General features: G+C 47.4%; 1 protein-coding gene and 1 long non-coding RNA gene across 4 annotated transcripts in view; both read right to left on the reverse strand.

Annotated features, from left to right (window-relative positions):
* LOC120734885 (spectrin beta chain, non-erythrocytic 1) overlaps nt 1-13,832 on the reverse strand; it is a 97,900-nt gene that overhangs the window by 49,588 nt on the left and 34,480 nt on the right. Inside the window, exon 1 of one of the 3 annotated variants that reach the window (XM_040033987.1) lies at nt 2,473-3,560. The exons of 1 other annotated variant lie outside the window; for it this stretch is intronic. In XM_040033987.1, the coding sequence (XP_039889921.1) occupies nt 2,473-2,722 (250 nt within the window). In that variant the 5' untranslated portion in view covers nt 2,723-3,560. Of the gene's footprint in view, nt 1-2,472; nt 3,561-13,832 lie in introns of those variants that run through there. One more of the 3 variants, XM_040033989.1, reaches the window with a different exon arrangement.
* Nucleotides 11,248-13,618, reverse strand: LOC120734887. The gene is made up of 2 exons (XR_005696127.1): nt 13,051-13,618; nt 11,248-12,011 (listed from the first exon to the last, which is right to left on the reverse strand). It is a non-coding gene; the product is annotated as an uncharacterized LOC120734887 (long non-coding RNA).

Raw genomic sequence — 13,832 nt, forward strand, 5'->3', positions numbered from 1 at the left:
CCGACCAGCATCCATCCACTCAGCATCGCTCGTATTTCCACTGAGCTGGTTTTAAAATGAAGCTCAGGCCACCTGACACGGACGACCTCCAGGTTTTGGTGGTTTTACAGGGCGGTGGCTCCGCTGTGCTCACTGGACGATCGGGCTCTGTTGATAAGTGACTGCTAACAAAGTTTTGCTAATGTAAATACAAAACATTTCCTGTTACCACTCCATCTTTTTATCACACCTTTATCTCTGCACTCTGTCCCGTCATCACGTCTTCTTCGCGTCCATCCATCTAAATTCAGTGCAGTTACATATTCATGTATTTATTGATCTTCCCTCTCAGGGAGGGAAATGCAGTCCAGACTCTGATCCCTAAATTTGATTTAGAAACGTCAGGAGGCAGCCGCGGGGTCACGGAGAAGCCGTGTCACATCTGCAGGCCTGGTTCAGGCGTCTTATTAGGATCATTTTTCTTTCTTTGAATGAAATCTTTAAAAAACGATGACGTCTGCTCTCCTGAGCCGTTTCAACATCAGCCAGCATCTGTACCAACATGAGTCTGTGCAGCAGGCCGACTCGCTTCCCCCCATAATTATTCTCTTAACTGGAGCAAACATGGCTGACTGCCTCCACGCTCATAACCCGCTGGGAACCGAACCACCTGAGCCCCACACGGGACAGCACATGAATTTAGAGCCTCGAATGCCTTCATAAGCACGAGCTAACAAACCCCTCTGAGGGTCGACGTCCTCATGGACTGATTGATGTTTCATCACAGCCCACATTTAGATTCTTCCTCTGATCTAACAGAACGTGCCGCGCAACACTTAAGATAAAACACATCTGATAAGTTCACGTCTGAATGATTGGGTTCTGTGAGCAGGTCAAAAACAGGATAAAGGTCAGCCCTGGTAGGCGGAGCCAGATGAATGACATAAACCAGCATTAACACGCTCACGTAAACATCGAGTGTGACAGATCCCAACATATCAACTCGGTAAGAAGTCATGAAGCAGCCTCTGAACTAGACTCGGACACACGGCACACGCGTGTGCATCAGTAACGCGTGTTACAGCAGGGATCTCAGGACTGAAGAAACCAGGCTTGCAAAGCAGAGTACAGTCTGTGCTCGAGTGCAGACGTTTTCACATTCGGTCAAATTCTTACGACAGAACATCACAAAGACTCAGTGACCTCAGCGTGACCCCCCACCCCCCCAACAAAGAAAAAACAGCCAGGAAGCTACTTTCAGACACTCTGGAGGTTTGTGGGCGTCAGCGGGTCGATGAGGCTCCATTAGCCTTCTGCTAAATTCAGCCTGCTGCTAATTTTTAACTGAAGTGTTTGTGCGTGCAAGGACGATTCGATTTTAACGGCTCATATCGATACGAGCGTCCATCGATGAGTCGGGAGGTTAAATGTGTTTACACGCCTGAGCGCCTCTGCTCTCCTTCAGCAACAGAAGACACGTCACTCGCGCTTCCACGCAGGAACGTTTTCCACTCCTGAGTGATTTCTGTCTGACGCATCAGAGAGAAACTTGGGGTTCAGCATCTCGCTCGAGGATACTTTCCTGTGCGGACTGGAGCGGTCAGGGATCGAACCACCAACCGCCCGACATAGCCTCCCCACTTCCTACCAACATTCCCGGGAAGAGCCTGTGCTCAGAGCATGTAAGCAGCTCCATCGTACAAACCAAACCAAGCCTTCAGTGTAAATGTGTCGCAGAAAGTTTCCTGCTGCCTGCTGAAAAACACCGACACAGCTCACACACATGCAAGCAAACACAACTACACGGTTTGGTTTCTGGAGCCGACGTACGTCAGCCTGAGATACAGGAGGCTTATTTCCAGCTGCGGATCATGCAAAGCTGCTCCAGTCGAGCTGGAAATAAGCAGAGCGGAACAAAGAAGAAAAACTTCAGCTGTTGGTTTCATTTAGCGATGTCATCGCTGCATCGATTAATAACGGGCACGTGTGCCGGGAGGCCAGCATCCTGCTGAGGAGCTCCAGCCTGATTACTTCACAGCTACGTGAAAAAATGTGGGTGTGGGAGCGCCTCCCTGCCTCCCCCGCACCGCTCCTCGGCGAGCGGGTCACCGTCAGCCCGTCAGTTGTGATCAGTGTGTGAACGTGAGGCGCGGTTTATTTGCAGAGGTAAGGTCAAGCTGCTGACTCATCCACAGCCAGCTCTGATTTCATTATAAGGTGATAATGATTAATAAAGTCAGGGCGACACCTGCACGCCTCGGCCACCATCCCAGCGCGACCGCACTCCTCTTTACTTCCTTTTACTTTCTCTGGAGCTCTGCTGCTGCTCTGAAAGCCTCCTACGGCTCCTTCTACTGTTTCAACCCTTCAAGTGTGCAAATGCAAACAAACTGCAGCCCACAGCATTAAAGGAAACCCTAAACCCAGGCCCACACAGCTTTCCCCCCGCATGCGCTGCTCCTCACACACTGAGGGCTCCTTGTTTCATCTTACCTTGAAGCTGTTTGAACCTCCCCTCCAGCTGGTTGTAGTTGAAGGCAGCCTGGCCCGAGAATCCGGGGCCGGGGCTGGACCCCCTGACGGGGCTGAGGCTGGGGCTGGGGCCTCGCCCGGGACTGGCGACGTGAGACGGGCCGGGGCATCCGGACCCCGGGGACAGGGGGCCGCCGTAGTCTGAAGTTGGGGAGAGAGGTCCAGGCGCGAGGGGGCCGGGGAGGCCGGCCGTGGCGCTCTGAAGCTCCATGATTAAACTCCACAGAAGACTCAGATGGAGCTCGTCCACATGGAGCAGAAAGTTTATAAGTGAGTCACACAAGCCCGCAGAGGTTATCTCCCCCCAGGATGAGCTCGAGCTCCACGGCGACAAACTTCAGAGCCTCAACTTCTCTACAGCAGGATGAGCTTCCAGGTGACCACCGACTCCTTAAGAGTCCTTAAGCGTCCTTAGCACAAGAACGTAAAGTGAGTTTAGAGAAGTGATCCCAGTTTTAGCTCCGACACCGAGGGGAACGCTCCCTGCTCCTCAGTCGAGCTGAGAGGAGGACAGAAGAACTGCAGCGTCTCCGTTTCACCAGCGTGGAGCCAACAATCGCTGGCTCAGCAGACGCGCGGCGGCATCATGCTTCTGTTTTCCCTCCATTCATCCATCTGTCAGAGTCTCCGGGGATCACGCCTTCCCCTCAGTTCCACCCATCCTCCGTTCAAACGCACGCTCAGACCCTGCTCGATGAAAAGGTGGAGCAGACGGAGAAAGGAGGTGGAGGGAGGCAGAGAAAGAGCGGTTTGTCCTGCGGTGTGCAGCAGCAGCAGCTCTCAGACACTGAAAACACCTTTCAGCAGACGAGGCGAGAGTGCAGGGGGAGGGGCCGCCAGAGGGAGAGGCTACTCCCACGGCAGCCAATCACAGTTCAGCGATGATGTCACCCACTCATTGGCATAAGGGGAGGAGACGGAGGAGAGCGAGAGAGGGAGAGAGCGCAGAGGGCCGATCGAGCTGAAGATTAAAGAGGAACTTTAGTCTAATCTGCAGCTTTTTACTGCAAACGTGAAGCAAAAACATTTAATTCTTAAATCTGTGCTTAAACAGCTGCAGGGCGCCGCCTCCACAACACTCATAGTTAAATGATCCCGTTTATTTTGTTCTTTGAGTCATGTGAAAAAGGTCAAACTGATAAGATTAAAATTCGCTCTGTGAGTAAATGTTTAAAGAGCCACAGTTTCCCCCCCTGGGAGGGGCAGACGCTTTCAATCAGCCCCAAAACTTTCACCATCCTCAGCCTTCAAACCCCAAAGTGTCCACGTCCCCTGCAGCACCGAGACCCTGAGCAGAAATCGTTTTCAACAAACCGAAGGAAGCAGCCGGGTCTTATCAGACAGTTTTAAACACGGGGATACGTGTTCACAGTAAAACCATCTGCTTCCTGTCAGCTGACCAGCTTCAGTCTGTGGTTCACGCACAAATAATAACGTTTTCCTCTCTGAAGGAGCAGAGATCCAACTTCTTTGGCGATGACGAGTAAAGACAAAGTGGACGTCACAGTGAGTACACGCCTCAGGTTCATATCCACAGGAACAAAATGACTGTTTCAGCTTTGTCTGATTTCCAGCAGCTCTCTGCAGATTTGACAAGTTGTTTTTTTTATTATTTGAATTATTATTATTGCTGTGATTGACTCTTTGCAGGTCCCAACAGTAAAAATGTCGCCTCGGCCTTCGTTTTGCTGGACCTCAGAAGCCGGAGATGCATAAATACATCATAACATTACAATAAAAAAAACAATAAGCATCACAGAGGAAACCTGGATTAAACTTGAGTCACAATCAGGCTGCTGGGTGTTGAATCGATTATGTTGCAGGTGATTGTGCACGAACCAAACTCATAAACGTTTTAGAGCAGTGTCCAACTCCAGGCCTCGAGGGCCGGGATCCTGCAGGTGTTAGACGCGTCCTTGATCCAACACAGCTGATTCAAATGGCTAAACGACCACCTCAACATGTCTTGTATTTCTCCAGAGGCTGGTAATGAACTCATCATCTGATTCAGGTGTGTTGACCCAGGGTGAGATCTAAAACCTGCAGGACACCGGCCCTCGAGGCCTGGAGTTGGACACGCCAGCGTTAGAGTGAGCTGATCGACCACAGAGTCACACTTTAAACGCTGCGTCGTTGTTGGAGACACACACAGATTTTTGTTTTTGGCTAAATGTGGCTCTTTTATGATAAAGGCCAAAAACTGTGATGCAGACTCATCAGATCATAATCTTCATACTGAGTATAAAGCGCACACTCAGCTGTGTGCAAATCAGTGCACACACTGTTGCAGAGCTCCTGGTTCTGTTATATTTAAACACGCTTTGGGTAAGCGCGCCCGCTGCCCCGCCCACGCGCCCTGCACACAGACGGCGAGACTTCCTGGTTCAATCAAAGTCGATAAATAAAAACTTCATTGAGCTTTAATTTTGCTGCAGGTCACGTTTGATGTTTTGCAGTGGAAATTGCTGTTTTGCAGCAATTTCCACTTTGGAGCTCATCTCCTAACTATAAATAAGGTGCAGCTTATCTCATGTCGGACACAGATCAAAAGATAAATGCAGCGGTGCCCCGAATACCAGCGTTTTACAACCACGCACGTCCTTCAGGTGGACTTTGAAAAGCTGCACAAACATCTACAGGTCGTGTGTCCAATCCAGGCTCATACGAGCCACCTGCAGCTGCTTCATCCATCAATAAAGTAATACATTCAATAAAAACTTCTTCTTAAACTTATTTAAGGAAACCACATCACTGGGCTCGTGTGTGTGTGTGTGTGTGTGTGTGTGTGTGTGTGTGTGTGTGTGTGTGTTAGTTAGAGGGGAAAGACTGATACAAAGAAGACGGAAACAGGGTGGAGTGTGTGTGTTACTCCGAGCTCATCACTCACATGCAGACATTCAAACATCCTGAGAAACCCTCAGAGCTAATATTAGAGAACACTGTGGAGATGTTCTTCCTGTCCAAGTCCGGCCTGTACTTCCTGTTTGCTCCCACCGTCCATGAGTGCGTGCACGGACACACACACAGTCATGTTTTCATATCATTTTGGAGACATCTACTTGACGTAATGCTTTCTCTAGCCCCTGATCCTAACGATAACCTAACTGTAACCCTGAGACTAAAACCGCAATTTGAGTCTGAAAAATGCCTCAAACTTGTGGGAACCAGGATTTTGGTCCCCATTAGGGCTGTTGGTGCCCACAAAGATATGTAAACACACACACACACACACACACACACACACACACACACACACACACACACACACACACACACACACACACACACTGCAGGTTAGGAAAAGGCGGAGGCTGCAGAGCTTGACTTCCTGCGTTACCAACTCGACACACAGGCAACATCGAGGAGATGAAAGGTCAAAGGTCACAGCACTGAGACAATACATGGAACAAATATTCACGTGACCCTGAAATAACTGCGTGCTCCACGGAGACGGGAGCGCGGCTCATCTTTGCACGCGCACATTTGTTATCCTCCAACGATCTGAAGGACAAAAACGAGCCCGAAGTGAAATTGAACTGCAGAGCCAGCCTTTGTTCTCCTCATTAAAACTCCACCCACAGGCAGGTACGCCGTTACACCTTTGTCAGATAAAACGAGAGCAGAGGTCACGCAGACAATGAGGCACAGAGTTCAACCGAGGAAGACTTCCTTTAAGACGGCGCCCTCTGTGACGACTAAATCACACTGATTATTATTTATCAGAGTTTTCACTGACGTACATCCTGTTTTAAAGATTTGACATGATCATTATTTAATATTTGGGGTCGTGCACTGGCTGCCAGCTGCCTGAGGCTGTCCAGCGGTTCCCACAGTCGTCTTCAGCAAACAGAAGCTCTGCTGTCACCCTCAGCTTCAGTCAGTGAAGGCCACGAGTTTCAGCCAAAAGCAGCGTGTGCAGTTAGTGAGTTCAACAAGTGAAATGAGCGTGTCAGAAAACCCCCCGAGGACGTTTCTGAGTAACAGCGAGGAGGGTCAGCGCGACGGCCGACATCTTAGCCAATCCTATTTTACAGCCCCCATAAACATTTTCAAAATAAGCACATTCACATCTCAGCGCAGAGCCGCACAGATACATTACCTAAGGCAATTAATCTCATTTTAATTTGTCTGATAGTTTATTTCCAGTCATAAAAGAGAGATGATCGTTTAATGCTCGTCACTACAAAGTCTCGTGTTGTTAATCAAAAGTAAGATCTATGATGAGGAAATAAAAGCTTCTGATCAAGGATCATTAGTGGCGTCCTGCCTCGTCGCCTGTGCCATCAAGTCTTTATGGCTTTAAAAAAAAAAAAAAAAAAGTGGTGTTGATGAACGTCAAGACAAGCTCTTCCTTACTTCCTGTTCCAGTGGTGGCTCTTCATAGTTCTTAATAGCGAGTAATCCCTGGGAGCTTAAAGCTGCTCTGAACACTCAGTAATTTTCCCCTACATGGATCTGTGTGACGTCATAGGGAGGAGGACGTCCCTAATATGGTCATATCAGGTACCGACGCTCCACCCATCAGATGTTCAAATTAAGGGGCAGCCAATCAGAAGAAAGCCATGTTTAGAGGGAGAATTTAAAACTGCTGTTTCACCCGAGGGGCCGCAGCGAGACACAGGTGGATTATTTTGAACTGTTAATCATAGAAAGCTACTCTAGGAGAGTCCACAGAGTCAAAATAAGCAGAAAAAGGTCCAAATTGAGTTATTATAAATTGAGATTATTGACCAAAACAATCACAATAATGACTTTAGCCTTTTTTTAAAATGCACCATCAAGCCTCATCCTGCACTATTATTTATCTATAATCTGATTAAAAACATCAGTGAAACTCTAATTCTTATTTCTGAGGAGCTGATGTTTGGAAGCTCAAAGCGATCAGTTATAGTTACACACTGATGCTGCTTTAACTTCACAACCACTCACAGGGGAGGAGACCGGATACTTAAAGTGAATACCAAAGACCTGCTTCGTCCACGCTCTGCTGCTCGCTGCACTGACTGTGACCGAAAAAGCCTCTGAAACAAGCCGAACCATCAACATCTGAATTCATCCGAGCCAGCAAAGCGGTGACGGTCAGAGAACCTGCTGGCTGAGCTTCGCTAATGAGGCAGGCCAGATAACAGACCATCAGATGAAAAAACCCACATCCTTCTCTGGCATCCGCACGGTAACCGTCACCTTTACACACCGTGACAGGCTCACGTTACAGAGGCTGGATGTGAAAGCAAGGCCGAGCTCGCCGGATCTGCTTCGCTCATGTGCAAAGGAGGGGGCGTCGGCGCTCTGCTACTTTTTCTATAAAAACATTCCATCACAGATTAAGGACTGGCCTCAGATTACTTCATGTACATTTTAACGAGCACACAGTAGCGATCAAAAGTTTCATCCCAGGAATAAAAGTTCCTTTACAGACTTAAAGGGCGGGTTTGAGGGGAAAATAATGGGCTACACAGTTTAACCATGATTATAGTGAGAAAAGGCCAATTAATAACCAAACAGAGAGAATATTATCAGTCCTAAATGATGATATAAAGTAACCCCAAGTCTACATGTTGTGAAGGCAGGAAGAGGTCTTTTGTCCCATTCAAGAACATTTTTTCCAAGAGATCAAAGCCACAGGAGAACATAGGTTTACTCGACAATGACGAGGATCCAGACCTCAGAGGGTTAAAGAAACTGCGAGGAAACCTGAGGTGTCTGCACAGTTTCCTTCACAATCAAAGGGCACTTGGAACTAGAGGACAGGAAGGACCTAAAGACACAACAGAAAAGAAAGGGAAAAAAAAAAGTTCCTGAGAGGACACAGCTTCGTGACAGCGGCTGAAAGGAAAACCTGGAATGTTGAATTCCTTCATAAACCTGCTGCTCTGTGTTTCCACTGTGGTAAAATGGTATTCATACATATTTATACTAACATTGAAGTTAGTGCTCATGTTCCAAAACCTGCAGTTCCTCTAACGTCCAGCAGAGGCAGCAGTGAGTCTTTACAGCAGAAATAAACATGTTTACAGCCTGATGCGCAAACGGTTTGGTCTCTCTAGATAATTTCTGCCTTCATAACACCCGTATGAAACTTACAGAATGAAAGATAAGATTAACAAAAACAGGGACAAGCTGAATAACAGTGCCTTTAATTTGTATTAAAGTTTGCATTATTGGGGGCGTGGCTACTTTGACTGACAGGTGGATGGTGACACAGGCGGCTGCAGCTGCTAGCTGTCTGCTAGCTTCACTGCAGCTAGTTGGAGTCCCAGAACTGGACCACTGGAGCGTGTCTGCGCTGGTGAAGCACTCGAACTATTCTAATGACATCATCCGACCAATAATAGAATAGAATAGAATTCAACTTTATTGTCATTGCACATGCACAGGTACAGGGCAACGAAATGCAGTTTGCATCCATCCAGAAGTGCTATAATCTGGCTGCTGTGAGGTCACTGTGCTAACAGACCATCCAGGAAGTCTGAGCTCCAGGTTTGAGGAAATTGTGGGATTTTATTCAGTAATTCACAGTCTAGCTAATATTAGCTGAAACACACCCCACCCTCCAACTCCACCGCTGCCTCCAAGACAAGGGAATCAGGCAGCAGGCTAAAATTTGATTACATGATAAACCTTTCATTTTCTATATTTCTGTTGAATTGTAATGAAAATTATTGCTTTGTTTATGAACTCATTTCTGAGTGTACACTGAGGCTTCAAAATGTGTCACAGTGGCTACGTCCATCTTTAATGGTTTTTAGTTTGAGAGTTACAAAACGAGCTCAAACCTCTGAACTGTCGCGTCTGATAGACACCAAACTGATGACTGAGCGATAGTCTTTAAAATCCGTCACCATCCACCATCAAACACAGCGATTTGCTAAAAACAAACTGGAAACTGTTTCGGCTCTCGCAAAGCAGCCATCAGTGCAGAGGTCAGAGGTCAGGTCGCAGCAAACAGACAACAGATGGACCAAACGTTCCTGCAGCTGACGGCAGGAGAGCGAGCCGCTCTTTATATTGTTAATCTGTAGATAACAGCACGCTCTGTCCTTCCTGCAAGCCAAGCGTCACGCTGCGTTTCGCTCAGTCATCCGGCTTCCTCGTGGTCAGGGCCCTCGGGACGACTCCGCCGTCGAACCAAACGCCCCATTCATGCAGGCTCCTCGCACTGGAGGCCTCGGGGAAAACACCGGGACTTTTCACTGAGGACGAGCCGCTGCTGAAGCCTCTCCCTGCTCTTCCACAAACTGAGAGCCAGCTCACAGTCTAAACTTGTGTTGCTGCCGTGGCGAATGTCACACCGACACGCCGCCTCGCCCTCCCGACCACACAGACACATTCCTGTGAGGTCAGAACATCAGCAACGTTTTACACCATCATAAAATGGATTTCTCTGACAGATTCAACTCTTTGGATCCACATAAATGATTTTACTCACATTTTCTGCCCAAGAAATCAATCCAAACTGTTCATGTGCACCGACGAACATGAATATAAGAAATATAAGAAATCTGTATTTCATGGCATTAGAAACCATTTAGAGCTCCGACAAAACAAACTACAAGCTCGTTAAGTGTTATATTCAGAGTTGGACGGTAGGTAACGTTAAAAAGATTCACCAGCCAAAATTCTTCATGTGATCAGCCTGCAGCTCGAAAATCACTGAATCATATCTGTTATTAACCTCCGTCTCTCTTCCACAGCATGTCTTTACCCTGTCTTCCTTCTCTCACCCCAACCAATCACAGCAGATGGCCCCGCCCCTCCCTGAGCCTGGTTCTGCTGGAGGTTTCTTCCTGTTAAAAAGGGAGTTTTTCCTTCCCACTGTCGCCAAAGTGCTGCTCATAGGGGGTCATATGATTGTTGGGTTTTTCTCTGTATTATTGTAGGATCTACCTTACAGTATAAAGCACCTTGAGGCGACTGTTGTTGTGATTTGGTGCTGTGTAAATAAAACTGAACTGAACCTTGTTCTGGATGATGCTGATTTATGGTTTTAAGCCCAGGAAGATTCGCTGTGCTCTGTGTTACAGCTGGTGAAGACTAGCTATGGTAACAAACAGTTCCTCTTTAAACTGTGATTCCCATAAAGTGTGAGAGTTTTACAGTATTTAATCAGCGTCACAGTAAACTGATGTGATGAACGGTGAGAGCAGACACAAGAAAGCTGCTGAAGTAGCGACTTCTCCCCTCAGTTTAAATGTTAAAGACCCAAACACAACCGTGTACACATTCAAACCCATCTGGGCCCAACCCGGGCCACCTACTGCTCTGTTACGAGCTAGGCCCGATGTGTGGCTTAAATAAAGGTGGACCTTCAGCAGAGGGGATGCAAACAGGAAGTCCATCATGATTAATTTAAGAGCGTGAAACAAAGTCGTACTAAAAAGGGAAAAAGACAAGGGGGGGGGGGGGGGGGGATCTTAAACATGAACGAAGGGAAAATCCAGACAGAAAACATGAAACACAGAAAGTTTAGTTTCACTTTGAAACCACACACACGTTAAAAAAAAAACAAAAAAAACAGACACACCAACATTCCCAGCATTCCTGCATCCAGCCCCCCGAACAGGAAGAGAGCGCGTGTGTGTGTCTGTGTCTCTGTGGGGAACCCGGACTGCTCCTGGTTCTCATTACTGTGGGGCTGGGTGAGTCTCTGCCACTTTAAAGCTTCAGTCCTCGTGTGAAACTTTTCCATAAACAGCTCCAACAGTAAACTCAGATCATTCATAATCACCAGTTTAACCTTCAGTCAGGCTTTAAATCAGGAGAGCAACAGGTAACTTCACGGAACCAGAATCAGCTCTGACAGGTCAGATGGAGGGAAATGATCCCCTGTGGAGACCCTGGCAGGGAACAGCCAGCAGCAGCAGCAGCAGCAGCAGCGGCAGCGGCGGCGTACAGGCACAGCACGTTTTAATAACTCGTCTGTTTGAACTGGACTGAAGCACGTGCTAGTGAAAGTCTGAGAGCGGCACCAACCATTTGTCTCCTGCTGCATGAAGGAAACACACCTCGGTCACCAACAACCTAAAGGTCACAGCTCTCTGCTGTGGGAGCAGACGCCGTTTGTTGGGACTGTTAATAGGGAGGGGCCTCAGCAGCAGCGTGACATCACAGTACAGCCGCATATCAGAAATCGTACGATCGTCAATGCTGAACATTACACTGATCCATGTGAGCCGGAAGAATGACCCCACACACACACACACACACACACACACACACACACACACACTCTCCTTCTGTTCATTGTAAGCAGATCTGCCTGCGTTTCCATGGTGACTGGCGGTTTTGTGTTTCCCAGGATATCATATGGAGGCGAAACACAGTTGGCCAAACACACACACACACACTCTGAGGTTCCAGCTTCAGCTTTCAGGTGAACCGTTGAAGGTTTAATTGGCTGAAGTCATGTTTTATTAGAACTGCGACGACCAATCATCTCACAGCACCGACTGCAGTTTTAGTCTGATTCATCACACACACACACACACACACACACACACCTGTTATTTGACACATTTCATGAGTTTGTGCTGCACAAACACAAACTTCAGTTTCTGTGCTAAATATTTTCTCACTCGTCTTCCTTCCCTTGACTCCTTGCTTCGATCCCTACTTCACTTTTATTCCTGTATGATTTCATGTCCTTCCTTCCTTCCTACTCTATCCTCTGTTCCTACTTCACTTTACTTCATTTCCTTTCTTCATCACGACCCCGCTCTCTTTCTCTCCTTGACGTTACCTTTGATTTGGCTTCCTACCTTCATAACCTTTCTGTTTGCTCTCCCATTTCCTTCTGTCCTTCCCTCCTCATTAATCCTCCATGTGGAGAATGCAGATCAGTTACTGAAACCACAAAAACTACAACTGCTGCCACACACACACACACACACACACACACACACACACACACACACACAGCAGCCTGCTGAGCTCAGCATGAAGAGGAAGAGGCTGCAGAGGAAGGAGGAGCCGAGTGCATGTGACAGACCATCATCTTCCTCTGCCAACAGATCACATGGGATCATCTTCATCACACAGAGGTCTCACTGAGCAGACTGAAGACTGTGTGCTGCTAAAACTTCACTGAATGTTCAAAGATTAAATCTAAAGAACTGAAGGATTTATACATTTTTGGCATACACAGTCTTATTTCCTTTCCTTCTCCCTCTATCCTTCCTTTCTACCTTTGGTTCCTCCCTTTCTTGCCTCCCTCATCTTCATCACCTCTCTTTATTCAGGCACACATGAGACAAGACCGGCCCCGCCCTCACAGACCATCGTCTTCCTCTCTCCAGTGGTACTATGGCTCATTCGTGGACTCTCACAGGGCAGCTTTGCATGATTCACAGCTCAAACTAATCCTTCTTTACCTGACCCCAGGCCTGACTGCAGCTGCTCAGGTCGTCCTCTGAAACCAGCTGTTTTAGCTCCTCCCCCTTTCAGGCTGCACTTGTATTCTGATTTTAGAACTTTATGATCTGCTTTTGTTTTATCTGAGCATAACAAGCACGATGGCATTTTTATTGACCATTTAAGCACACACACACACACACACCTGCATATTTAACACTGGTGTGAATTATTTAGTGCCGTGTGATGCTCCTGCAGCAGTCGGCCTTCAGAGTAAAACAGCTTCAGTTACTGTGACACGTTTACAATCAGCCCCGAGCCGCGGCCGGTTTAACCACAGTCCACTCCATGAAACAGACACATTTAAACTCAGAGGACTCAAAAAGTCCTCGTCTGTGCACAAAACATTCATTTCGCTTCCTATTTATTTAGAAGCATCTAAACATTTACCGCCCAGACCAGCCGCCGAGCGGAGGCGGGCAGAGCGACACAAACTTCTGACTTCGTTCCAGCTGATTTATGGGAATGTTGGATTTTAAAAATCACCAAATATCAGAATAACCCTGCGTCAGGCCTCTTTCTACAACCAGATGATGGGATTTCCCCCAAAGACCACCCCGACAGCTTCATACCTCACAGAGTAGGAGTGAAACGATAGAAACTATATAAATTTGGCCAACGATAGAGATTTTGACTATACCGCTCTATCGCGACTAGCGCATGTTGATGATGTCATCAAACTGCGCCTGTTTTGGTCGAAAGCATCGCAGCGGCTACAACCATTATCATCTGCAAATTATGCTGACAGTCACAGCAAAGAGATGAAGCACTTTTGAAATATGGGGAAAGCCAAAAACTGCGCTTCCTCCACTTCCGTAACATTGATTCATTAATGTTGAATTCTCTCGCAGCTGCTCTGTTCCCATGTTGTTGCAGTATATTAATGACTAACCTCGTATTGTGGATGAATA

The sequence above is a fragment of the Simochromis diagramma genome, unplaced genomic scaffold (genome assembly GCF_900408965.1).
Source record: "Simochromis diagramma unplaced genomic scaffold, fSimDia1.1 OVJJ01000176.1, whole genome shotgun sequence".
Classification (NCBI taxonomy): domain Eukaryota; kingdom Metazoa; phylum Chordata; class Actinopteri; order Cichliformes; family Cichlidae; genus Simochromis; species Simochromis diagramma.